Genomic DNA, 13675 nt, shown 5'->3' with positions numbered 1-13675 from the left:
AAGTTTTTAGTTATTGTGATGTATCAAGAACTTATAAATGGTATTAGAAGAGAATTGAGATTTGTAAGGGAATATTTTTATTCTTTCTCTTAAATTTAATAAATGTATTATTAAGTCTTACAAGATAATGTTATTTATTATTGGATAAAATTGAAATAAATATTTAAAAATCTGATTAAAAAGTGATAAGATAGGTTAATTTGAATTTTTTTTAAAGATTATAACTATAATAATTTTGGGAGGAAGGGAGTATAATGTAATAAGAGAGAGAGAGAGTTTGACAGTTTGTACGTAGTAGCAGTATATTGTATCGGATTTGAATTGACTTTAGAAATCAGTTTCCTAGCTCTTTGAGCAATTAGTGTTGGTGAATTATCAGACGTTAACAGTTGAACCTAACAACATAAGTATACGTGCTACAACAGCAGAAGTAGGGCGAGAAACATAGTACATTTTAGACTATGCAGTGTCAACCTCTACCCAATGCCCAACGCCCAACGCCCAACTTTGATGGGAACACATAAAAACATAATCAGGTTGCTTGATGATCACAAAACCCAAATTCATTTAAAACATATTATGTTGTTTTTTTATGCCCTTGAAAATAGAATGTAAAGCATATTTACAAAAAAAGATGGAGCTCAAGTAAGCACTTCCATTCTTCCAATTACCATATTTGACCCAGCTTATTTTAAACTTACAAGGTACTTTAAAGTTGAAGTTAAAAATAAAAGCTTAAAATAAAAACAAAAAGTTGTTTGTCAATTTTATTTTATTTTACTTGAAAGCTCCTTAAATTTGGTGAAAACAAAATAAAATAATAGTTTTATTTAAAACTATCTTATCCCATGAAAAAGTATATCTGTAAAATAAAAAAAAAATATTGCGTAAAACAACTTTTCATTTCATTTTCTAATCATATTTATAAACAATTATAAAAGCATCATGGATTTTAAAATAAATAGATCTTGGATTAATATAATATGTAAAACGATAAACAAAAGTATATAAGTTCCCATACGGATTCGAACAATGGCTATTTTAAAATAAGCTTCGGAAAAAATTCTCTTAAACCAGATTTTGTAGCTTTTTAAAAAACTACATTGATAAATTGTTCTCTAAAAATAAATTACTTATATTTTTAAGAATTTTTATCAATAACTTATAAGTAAAAACTTAGCTAAAAATAAGTTGGACTAATCACTGTCATACCTTTCATTCAAAAGTTTCTTTGAACGTATACAAACTATTTTTATTAACGTTATGAGCTATATCATTTTAGCCACTATTTTTTTTTACTACTATATCAAATAAACACTTCAAATATCTTGAGAGAAATAATTTATCTTTAGATTCATTCCTTATCATATTTAAGATGATTTGTGAGAAAAACTAAACATATAAAATGTTCTAAAGTTTAGTTTAAACTTTAAAGTCTAATAATTGTTTAACGTCTCACTAAAATTAATTATACATACTTAAAAAGTGTGTATTTCTTTAAATATTTTCATCTTTTTTAGAGCGTGTTTAGAAGGAAGAAGAAAAATATTTTTTTTTGGGACTCATACCTTTTATATTTTATTTTAATTCATTTTTTTTTATTTTTATGGCTTCTATTTTCATCATTCTTAAGAATGATGAAAAGTCAAAATTTTCAATTAAATTCACACAAAAAATTTAGAGCTTGTTATGTTGGGTCCTTAAGCCCAATGACCCATATTAGTTCATTTGGTCTGGTTTATCTTGAAGTGATAATTTACTTTTAAGTTAAAATTAAAATAAGAATAAAAAAATCAAAATTATTTGTCAATTTTAATTTTTTAACTTAAAAATTATTTTTAAGCTAAAAGTTGTTTGATAAAATATTTCAAAAGTTTCAATTGTTCAATGAAAAAACAAATTTATAAAATAATATTGTGTAAAAGATATCCATAACTGAAACACAAATAAGATCCAAAATCATGATCACTTCAACAGACACTTCCCCTGTGATATTGGGAGGAGCTACTTTCACACTAAGAGGAACCAATCCCGAAGTCCCACCGGGAAACCAACTTCACAATATTAAGAAATAATCCATCATCCTAACTCATAAATGTTCCACCCGAAACCTAGAGGATAGAATATTATGGATATCCTATCTATGGGCTTTCTTTAAGATGTAGGCATGACAATTCTTTTCGTAACTCGGGGATCCCCACGGGGGTTGCCCCATCTGGGGTCATGTGGTCGGGGAAAAATTCCCCACAAGGATAGGGATGGAGATAAAAAAATCCCCCACAGCTAATTCGGGGACAAGGACTATGCTCCCCGTCCCGCAGGGTCCTCATATTATCATGTATATAAAATTTTACTTATATACTCTCATAATTTATAATATGTATAACATAAATATAAATATTAATATAGTATTTTACTAGTAAAAAAATACAAAATAAATTTATCATATAAAGTAATATCTCACAAGTCACAAAGAAACAATGGAAGTGAATTTTTTATTACTTTATCGAATTCTTTTTACTTTTCTTCAACTACAAAAAAAAATTCATTTGTTGTTAATTCTTGAATAAATGCTATCAACATAAAAAAATGACTGTAAAATGATAAGAAATTTGTTTTTGGTTAATCAAATACTATTTATTTAATTATTATTTTTTGATAGATTTTTTAAAATAAAATAAGAATGTCTATTAGTATATGTAATGATATCAAATTACAAATTATAATAATAAAAATTTGTTGATTTTTTTTTTAAATCATACACAATTTTTTTGACTGATCATTTAAAAAATCATAACATTAAAAAAGACATTCAAAAGGAGGTGAGCGTTTTTTACAAATTAAAAGTATCATTCCAGTTACAATTTTTCCTAAAAATTATTCATGAATCGAATTTAACTATATTGTTTTATAATACATATTTTTTTTTACTTGAACCTTTTCATCAAGCATGGGAGTGTAAAAAAATTATTTATAGTTTATAAAATGAGTATTCTTTTTTCTTTTAGACTCAATTTAATTTACGAGTTTATTAAAAAAAATTGCCACAATCATTATAAATTTTTTCAAATCATAATAATTAGTCACAATCTACTATTAACGTTTGAATATATTTATTGTACATTTTACACTTTTAGAATTAAATTTTGTATTTTTGACACATTTGTTAGTGGAGTGATAAGACAAAAAATAAAAAAAATTATATAGCAAATATGTCTCTATGCTAATAATTAGAAATGATCGCATTAACAATCATTTTAGTGATAATTTTGTCCCTCTGTGTCATGTAGACTATTTTATTAACGGTGACAGACGGAAGTTAACAGTCATATGTATTTGTCACTTTTTACACTTTCCGAAACTAAACTTTATATTTTCATCTTTACGGGACGCATTAATTAGTTAATTATATATTAAAGAATAAAAGTGATTATTTATCCTTTATTTTATGGTTGCCAAACCTAAATTATTTTTAATATTTTTATTCCAAAATTTTTAATTTTGTTATGAAATTCAAAATTTTGGTTTGAAAAAAAATTAAAATATTAAGTATTAATGTTATTTTCTATCTATTATATTTGATAGTTATTTCATTTTGGTACATTATATTTAAAAGTTTCATTATAATTCTTTTATATTTTTGAAATATATTGTTTTGTTTTTTTTTCAATTTTTTGTTAAAAATGTTAGTTTTTTTCTTAACCTCTATTGATCAAAATAATATATTTTAAAACCAAAAAGGATCAAAATAAAATTTTAAAATTTAATACATTCAAAGCGAAACAACTTCAAAATATAATGGACCAAAAATGACGTTAAATTATTTTTAAAATGAAAATTTAATAAAAAATTTCTAATGAAAAATTAAAAAAAGAAATAAAGTGATACATTTTGAAAATATAAAAAATCAAAATAAAACTTTTAAAATCTAATATACTAATGTAAAATAATTACAAAATATAATGAGGCAAAAGACATTAAATCATTTTAAAATTAAAAATTAAAAAAACATTAATGTTTCTTAAACAAAAAAAGTTAAAACTTGAAACATAATGAATAAAAAAGTTATTAAACTATTGCCTTTAAAAGAAAAAAAAAAAAACGCAAGTGATATCCAAAAGAAAAGCATCCCAATCAATTAAGACAATATTGCAGAATTGGTTCAGAGTTTGTTGACCAGCTCAAACCTAATTCATCTAGAAGTAGAAGTCTATACGAGAACAGAGTGACGCCAACGCAAGAGGCAGGGGCAGGTTCTCCACCACACCATTCTCTCTACGTGCAAGTCAAAACCGGCATTCGCACGAGTCACAAACTTCACCGAACTTCCGTATAAATTCTCTTCTCTTCCGTGATTATTACTGAAAGAGGAATAGAATAGTCAGCGATGGCACAGAAGAGATTCATCATCGAGGTCGAGAAGGCGAAGGAGGCGAGCGAAGGAAGGCCTTCGAGAGGACCTGTCTATCGTAGCCTCTTCGCCAAGGATGGATTCCCTGCTCCTATCCAAGGTCTCAATAGTTGCTGGGACGTTTTTCGGTTAGTTCATCACTTCAATTTCACATCTCTTCATTTTCTTCTTTCAATTTCGATGCAGAGATCCGATCAATAATCTGCTCAACTTAATTTCATGGAATCTGGATTTCCAGATTTGACTTCAGTTGAAAGCTTTTGTTGCTCCATGCTATGATCGTTGTTGCTTTTTACGTTCACTACCAGAAGATATATTTCCACTAATTAAGTACAATCGGATACGCTAATTTTAATTTCTTGAATTGTTTTGCTAACTTGCCTAGCAAAGCTCTCTGATCTGTATCAGACTGTCGAGTGAGGCAGACTTTCAATGGAGCTATCATTTAGAGCATTCAAAGTATTAATTTCGTAAATGAGAGCTTGTTTTTCGGTTTCTCCACCTTCTTTTTTTCTTCCAACATTGAAATAAATGTTGGATTACGGTTTCATTTTACTTAATTTAGGATTCAAAGTCCACGACATGTGTTACTCCAGATCTCTGTTTCAATAAACCGAATTTAGGGCTTGTATTGCTAAAGTATTAGTCAATTCAGTTCTGAATGTGTTTGTGTGGTACTTTTGCAGATTGTCTGTTGAGAAATATCCATCAAATCCAATGCTTGGTCGCCGGGAAATTGTGGATGGGAAGGTGAAGTCTCATTTACCGATTAAGTCTTGTGTTCTGGAAATTTTCTTGACATTGCTTAATCATTTTTGGCTTTTAACTGACTTGAATGCTCTTTTGTTTCTTTTTTCTGCATAGCCGGGCAAGTACAAGTGGCTAACATACAAAGAAGTATATGACCAGGTGATGAAAGTTGGGAATTCTATCCGCAGCTGTGGTTATGGAGAAGTAAGTCAGCTGTGTCTTTCTTACCAGAAAATGAAGCATTTTTCCAAGTTGTTTCAGTAGTATATTATGTCATTCCAAATTCTTGGATTTACAGTACATGTTGAGTTGTTTACTTGCTCATTGTTTACAAGTTACAACCACCATTGACGTGTAATTTACATGCTTTGATGCCATTGACAAAATTCAAGCACCATATGTTCTTGGTAATGTGGCTATCTGCATGTGCATGAATAACTCAAGTGTGAATTAGAACCATGGTCATGCGAGTTCAAGTGCTTGGCTCTTTGACACAGATGTCCTTTTGCACCTAAGTTTGCATATTGGGTCCTTATTTTATATGATTTTGATATTTCATATTTGCATATGATTATATTTATAGTTTCTAGCAATTTGTTCTTTTCAGCTTAATTCATATATTGCTGGTTTGCAGGGTGTAAAATGTGGTATTTACGGTGCTAATTCTGCAGAATGGATTATGAGCATGCAGGTACATTGTATTTTGAATTTGCTTCCCCTGTTTTCTTCCGAGTTTTTTCCGTCTTAGTTTTTCTGCTCACTCTATATGTTGGAGGTTTCTATTGTATTATTTAGATGTTGATATGTTGATGTTTGCTTCTATTTTGTGCTGAGTATTTATTGTTATTTCTATGTCTACGTATTGTTTCTTTGGTAGTTGGATTTTTGTAGTCATTATTGAGCTTAAAGGAGAATAAGGTATTTCTTGATTGAAGCTTTATTTCTTATATTGAATATCTACTCTCTGCAGAGAGTTCCACTTCTTTTAATTGTTGCTCTATTCTTAGGTTGTGCCGGATATGGGTATCCCTGCTCCCCTAACAATAATGTTGCTGAACTAACTTCTTCCACTTGATGGTTTTTAACATATTGGCAAATAATTGCAGGCTTGCAATGCTCATGGACTTTATTGTGTTCCTTTATATGATACCTTGGGTATGTTCACAGCTTCATTAAAATGTTTCTACAACATGAATTGCAGTCAACCTTGCTTTCCATATCTGTTGTGCACAAGAGTTGCTACTATCAAGGGACAATAGTCTCAAAAGCTTTAATGTTGTGTGAAAAGTTACAACATTTATGGCCATGTGACATTTTCAAGTAACTTTTACCACCAAATAATAAGTTCACTACTTTATGAACTTTTGAAAAACTTAACCTGTTTTATGTACATCTTTTTGAAAAATCATGTTAAGTGCTAAATTCAAACATCTATTGAGAACTTTTGTGACTATTTTGTAATTTTTTTTATTTTGTAAATTTTCTCAACAAAAAAGTAAGTTCACTAATCTGTTTCCTATTGAAATTCTCACCTAATTTACGGACAAAGTCCTTTTGAAAAATAATGCAAGTAAAGAACTTACACTAAAACCTGTCACTTTACTAAAATTGTGAAAACTTTTCTAACAATGATAAGTTTTTTGAAGTTAACTGCCATGCAGTAAACTCAAATGGTGCATGGTACTGGGAGAATATCTCGTTGTACAGATATTCATTTTTCAAATTGAACTTATATTTATCATTTGCTTTGACACTCATTCATATGACATAGGTGCTGGGGCTATAGAGTTTATTATATGCCATGCAGAGGTCTCAATTGCATTTGCAGAAGAAAAGAAGATACCTGAGGTTCTCCTTCAAAACACACCGTTTTATAGCAGTTTAATTGTTAGGAAGAATTTGAGAGCTGTGTACATTCTTTTGTAAATAGTCAGTCTTACCCATATATTTGTTTTTGAAACTTTTCAGCTATTGAAGACATTTCCAAATGCAACAAAGTATCTCAAGAGTTAGTTTTGTCGATTCTCTCCTTTCTTTCCTAAAATGCTTATGCTTCAGAAAGAAGCATTCATTTTTATGTCTTTGTTTCAGCAATTGTAAGCTTCGGAAAGGTTACCCCTGAACAAAAGCAAGAAGTTGAAAATTCTGGGTTGGAAATATATTCATGGGATGAATTCTTACAAGTGGTGGGTTATTCATTTCAAGTACTATTACGCTTTATCCACAAATTGTATATACTTGGCATTATCTGTAATTTCTAGACAGAAAAGATGTATCACAAGCTTGATCCACCTGCAGTTGGCAAAATAGTGGCATATGTGGAAAACAATTAATTAATACAACTTTTTTGTGCAATGGAAATGAAAAAAATAAGGATGATATCTTGTAAATGGAAACTTGGGGATTGTTTGGTTGGACCAATTTATGCAGATACATATACATTGGAATTTATTTTTCTGAGGTTAATTTCAGTCATGACCTCTTGGAAGTAATTATGTCTTTTGCTTCTTTGGATATTTTGTGGTTCCCATTCCTAATTCATTTTTTAATATCTGCCACAGGGTCAAAATCAGAGTTTTGATCTTCCTATTAAGAAAAGGAGTGACATCTGTACAATAATGTATACTAGTGGAACTACTGGTGACCCCAAGGGAGTGTTGATATCAAATGAGAGTATTATTACTCTCTTAGCTGGGGTTAAGCGACTGTTGGAGAGTGTAAATGAACAAGTATGTCGTTTTGTTTCACTACTCCTGCATTAACCTCGAAAATACATGAATATACTGAGAACTCTCAATAGGCAATTTCATTTCATTCAAGTTACTGATAATAGTTCCCCTTTCAGTTTTAGGATATCATACAGGAATGCTTAACTATCCTTTCTTTGACTCGTAATCTTCCGTCCTTTTTCCTTCCTTGCAGTTGACTGAGAAGGATGTATACATATCATACCTTCCACTTGCACATATATTTGATAGGGTCATTGAGGAGACATTCATATGGCATGGTGCTTCAATAGGTTTCTGGCGTGGGGTGAGTATATGTAGTATATCTGTCATTACGAAATGAACATTTGATGTAATAATTGAACTTTGGATTTGGAATATGATCATCATTTACTCAATGGCTGTAGGATGTCAAATTGTTAATTGAAGATGTTGGCGAACTAAAACCAACTATTTTCTGTGCTGTTCCCCGTGTGCTTGATAGAGTGTACTCAGGTAAACTCATGAAAATTCTCATTATTGTTGACAGTTTGATGATCTTTCCATAATCATATAATTTTGATGGTAAAATTATGATTTCAGTAGGACAAAGCTACTCTGCAAATGATTTATTGATCAATGGAGTAGCATTTTTCTTACTTTTCTTTTTCATTTTTCTTCCTCCCCCTTCCCAACTGGGAAAAAATTGCATTGACTCTCAACCCCTGTCTGATACACAGGTTTGACGCAGAAGATTTCTTCTGGGGGCTTCTTGAAGAAGACATTATTCAACTTTGCTTATTCATAGTAAGTGCTGCTTTTTTAAATAGTTTCTTGACTTGAGTATTGGTGAAATCATGACAAACCTGCAATGAACTGTCATGAATCCTCTGTAAGATATTAGGGAACTAAGATTGTTCCCATATGAATTCACTTACAAATTCATATTAGATTAATATGAATTTTTATTAGATTGTACTTGTATGTAAATCACTGGTGGCCTCTCATTAGGCACTTGAATATTCTTTTTTTTTTTTTTTTATTGCAGTAAGCTTAATAACATGAAGAAAGGGCTTAGACATGGAGAAGCATCTCCACTTCTTGATAAAATTGTGTTTGACAAGGTTTTAAAATTTATAAAATTTGAACTTCCCAGCCCCTTGGTATGACAGGATTTTTTACTAATCACAATTTTACTACTTGATCAGGTAAAGCAAGGTTTAGGGGGTAGAGTACGTCTTATTTTGTCTGGAGCAGCACCTTTATCTGCACATGTGGAAGGTTACTTACGGGTGGTGACTTGTGCTCATGTCCTACAGGGATATGGTATGCTCTTTTAAAATATGAAAATAAAACTTACACCATGCTATCATTTTTATTTGAATCATATTATTAAACAAATTGTAAATACTCCCATTTTAGTTATGCCTATTAAACTAAACTATTTTTGTTTTACAATTGTTTTTATTATTATTTTCAAAAGTAAAAAAGAAAGACAGATTTGAATCTGAAGCTAATTCTATTTCCTTGTGAACACATATATGCTCATAGTTGAAATTATTTTTTTATAAAAAAATAGTAGTATTTTAATCTGAGAATTGCAGATCTTGTAATATTTCTAAAGAGTATCTGTAACAGTTCAAAAGAAAACTAGGTAGAATGGAGCCAGTTTTAAAATTGTGTTTCTCATAATCACTTAAAATTTAACAAACAAGTTCTTATTTGATATTTTAGTCACAGGATTTCAAAAGAAAACCAAAAATTGGTTTGAAACTAACTAAATGTAATAGGACTTTTCACATATCTGAAGTTGTACAAGGACTTTTCACATATTTCTTAGCGGAGGTTTAATTAGTGGTAGTTTGTGTAAGTAATTCGTTTACGTGCAAACATGCGCACACAATAGAATCTACTTTTATGTTTATATTATACATTCTAATTTTGGATTTTGAATGGTAATTATATGGGTCTAAAATTGTTCTTGATTAAATTGATTAGGGAAATGGCAATTAGCTAATACTTCTAGATTTATTTCTTATAAATATAAATACAAATTATGTCTGACTGAAATATACATGGAAGTTATTCTGATGTCTTCTCACTCTAATTCTGTAAATATATGCATAAGATATTGTAGACATCTTTATGGTTCTTATACTAGATTATGGCCTTGATGTGCTTCTGTTAAAATGAAAATAGGTCTGACTGAAACCTGTGCGGGAACCTTTGTCTCATTACCAAATGAAATAGAAATGCTTGGAACAGTGGGCCCTCCTGTACCAAATGTGGATGTTTGCCTGGAATCTGTTCCTGAAATGGGATACGATGCCCTAGCAAGTACACCAAGAGGAGAAATTTGTGTAAAGGGAAAAACCTTGTTTGCAGGGTACTACAAACGTGAAGACCTCACTAAAGAGGTTCTGATTGATGAATGGTTCCATACAGGTTATTTCATTTATGTTTTCCAAAATTGAGGTTTATATTCTTATATTAGCTGTTGGGTTGGGTCACAATTTTCCTTTTATTCACAAATGATATATTCAACAGGGGATATTGGAGAGTGGCAACCTAATGGAAGCATGAAAATTATTGATCGGAAGAAGAATATATTTAAGCTTTCACAAGGAGAATATGTTGCTGTCGAAAACCTGGAGAATATTTACGGTCAAGTTTCTTCTATTGAATCTGTATGTCCTGACTCCTGAGAATCCTATTCCTTCCAATGGTTTTGGTGTCCTAACTTGTAGTAAATTTATTACCAAAATCAAATTGGAAAAATAAGTAGAAGATCAGAAAATGTTACTCATATACTACTAGAGCTGATGAACTGACTGGTGCATGAAAGAATTACAAAACTGAGACAAACGGGACCAATTGTGGGTGACTAATTCCTTGGTTTAGGTTGATATTTTTATTATGAAGTTCAAACTAAACAGGCAGCAGACTGATCCCCAGTTTGCTTTAGTTTATGCAGGCACTGCTACTTTTAGGCTTGGATATTAACCTTTCATCCCCAAACACATCAAATTGCATTTGCTTCTTGTAGGACATATTATTCTTTAACAATATAGAAATTTTCTCGTCAGCATGTGCACATGTATGTTGGACATAGTCCTATGTTGATCTATCTTAGTGATTTAGTGAATGTCCACCTTCTGTAGTTCAGTATCATCATTTGTTCAAAAGCCAAGACCATTCCTGTGGCATGTATCTGTACAACTATTTGTTCTAACATCCACGCCTAAAAATGAATGATGATGTCAAAAGGTTTAGTCCAGTGCAAAAATAGAAACAAACTTTTAAATAAGTTTCACTTTATGAGCTGACAATGTTCTGCGTTCTCTATTTCAGATATGGGTTTATGGAAACAGTTTTGAGGCCTTCCTTGTGGCTGTTGTTAACCCCAGTAAGCAAGCACTTGAACATTGGGCCCAAGAAAATGGTATATCCATGGACTTCAATTCTCTCTGTGAAGATGCTCGAGCAAAAAGTTACATAATTGAAGAGCTCTCAAAGATTGCGAAGGAAAAGAAGGTGTTTTTTTTTTACTTAGTTTACTTTGCTTATCATTATTCTAATTTGTTATATTTGGAGTATATGTCTGTAGCTTGATAAAATTTCTCCTCAATCTAAAGTTGCTTTCTCCAACAATCAAGATTCTTTTAATTCACATACAATATACTTTTCAAATAAACAATAACTTTTTTTGGCAATAATATTAACATGAAATATTTTGTCTGGTCTTGCACTGGTTTTAAATGATCTTATCCTATATGTAAACGTTTTTGTACAAGTGCATTTCCTGAAGCTTTGTGGGATGATGATGTATTTGGCAGTTGAAAGGTTTTGAGTTTATAAAAGCAGTTCACCTTGACTCAATTCCATTTGACATGGAACGTGACCTTATCACTCCAACATACAAGAAGAAGAGGCCACAGTTGCTTAAATACTATCAGGTACAAGTTGTCAAATTCTCTGGATTGCATTTCACTTCATATTGAATAGAATAGGTCTTGAAGTGGATAACCTTTATAAATGGAATGTTATTTCCCCTCCCTCTTTCTTTGTTTCCTCATTACTGAACAACAAATAAAAAGGTTGGGAAATCTCAGTCAGATTTTGTTGAATGTATTGGCCACTAGTCAGTGTGATCAAAATCAATATGGTCTTGTGGTTGGTTGTATGGTGTTTATTGACCTGGCAATGGAAAGTCTAGTATAGTTGTGCAAGATAGATGTTGGTTTAGCCTATCTACTAATACTTTAATATCATTGTTTAAAAAATGGGAAAGGGCACACAAATAAACTTGTTCCCAATTTATGTGAGGAGCAAATCTGGAACATGCATTTGTAGTCGCAACCACTTAAACTATAAACTATCACATGGCCAAGTTGCCAACATATTTTCATCTAAACTCACAATTTATGTCCACACTCCACACACACACACACAATGCTTCTGCTCAGATGTTTGTGCGTAGTTATGTCCTAGCAGATGTGAAATCAGACCACTCCACACGGTAGTTGAATCCTATGCAATTTTGAATTTCTTCTGCGTTTGTTTAAATAAACATGCAAACGTGTATTGGAAAAATGCATGTTCGTGTGTATCTGTGTAGGCCCGTTGTAGAAATGAATTGTGTGGGTTAGCCTCTAGTTAGTTACGAGCGTGAATTTCTGTGTTATCGCTTTGCGTTCAAATCTAATTTTCTAGTACTGACTGCAGCATTTTTATTTTGTGCACAGAATGCCATTGACAACATGTATAAGAGTGGAAGTAAACCCAGTGCCTGAGACCTGATTTGGGAGATAATTTATTTTCTGTATGTGATGGTGTTTGTCTCCGTTCAATTGTTTCCTTTTGGTGACTGTATATACGCTGAGTAGTTATATATGGATACGTCATTTATTTTGATTTTTTTTTTCACGTCATATTATCTATTCTACCGGACTTATCTAAGTAAGTTGTCTTTCTTCTCTTTTTCTATCTCTAGGTGTATTACAGTATCCATGAATCATTTTTACATATATAATTATTCAGAAATGGCTGATGTTCAACTGCAGACATGAAATATAAAACTATTTTTAAACTTACAGCACTCCTTTTTTTTTTTTTTTTGAAAAATACTGTTTGCAACTGTGTAGCTTATGCTTGCAACTGTTTTTCCTCCCATTTGTCGATACTATATGTCACTTTAAATAAGTTTTGGAATAAAATCTTATGAGAGGAAATAAATAAAAGAAAGCAAAATAATTTTTTTTTTCACATCACTTCAAATCAAATTACCTACTTTGTTTTTTTTTAAAAGTACTTTTCTTTTAGCTTTTCTCAAACACCTACAAATTTATAATGTATATTTTGTAAATTAAGAATCAAACACTTCTAGTTGAAAATTTGTCAAAAGGTAAACTGAATTGAACCTATAAATGTCCTGTGTAACAGGATCCGTTGAAGTTCAAAGAAGAATTTGCACGAGGTTGCAATTCTCAACACCACCGTTCGTTGCTATTGAAATGTTTGCAAATAGACACGTTTTATTCCAAAGGAAACATGGAACCAAGACTTCAATGTGATGGCTTATTGAAGAACAGTTAGGAGAATTGATAAAAATTTAAACATATGAAGCCTAATATTTCTCAATATAATTTTAGAAAGTATGCTTAATTGGAAAATCCGTTTCCTTGTTTTTGTTAATTTTACCAAATTGATCCTTCCTTTTTTTCTCATCTACTATTTGAGTCCTCCTATATTTTAAAGTTCATTATCTTAGTCCTCAGAGTTGATTTTAACCGTTGATTAAATAAATAGA

General features: G+C 30.8%; 1 protein-coding gene across 1 annotated transcript; it reads left to right on the top strand.

The window, feature by feature from the left end:
- Positions 1–4117: 4117 nt before the first annotated feature.
- Positions 4118–12780, top strand: LOC100814965 (long chain acyl-CoA synthetase 4). The gene is made up of 19 exons (XM_003517455.4): positions 4118–4539; positions 5098–5161; positions 5276–5365; positions 5796–5852; positions 6268–6316; positions 6933–7009; positions 7130–7169; positions 7253–7347; positions 7723–7890; positions 8084–8194; positions 8295–8382; positions 8607–8673; positions 8915–8990; positions 9075–9192; positions 10066–10311; positions 10414–10553; positions 11218–11400; positions 11703–11822; positions 12612–12780. Exons 1-19 carry the CDS (start codon positions 4388–4390, stop codon positions 12657–12659), a joined length of 1989 nt encoding a protein of 662 aa, XP_003517503.1. The 5' UTR covers positions 4118–4387; the 3' UTR covers positions 12660–12780.
- The last annotated feature ends 895 nt before the right edge of the window (positions 12781–13675 follow it).

This window comes from Glycine max, chromosome 1 (genome assembly GCF_000004515.6).
Source record: "Glycine max cultivar Williams 82 chromosome 1, Glycine_max_v4.0, whole genome shotgun sequence".
Classification (NCBI taxonomy): Eukaryota; Viridiplantae; Streptophyta; class Magnoliopsida; order Fabales; family Fabaceae; genus Glycine; species Glycine max.
Note: the sequence above shows the minus strand (reverse complement) of the source record. Positions and strands in the feature narration are given on the sequence as shown.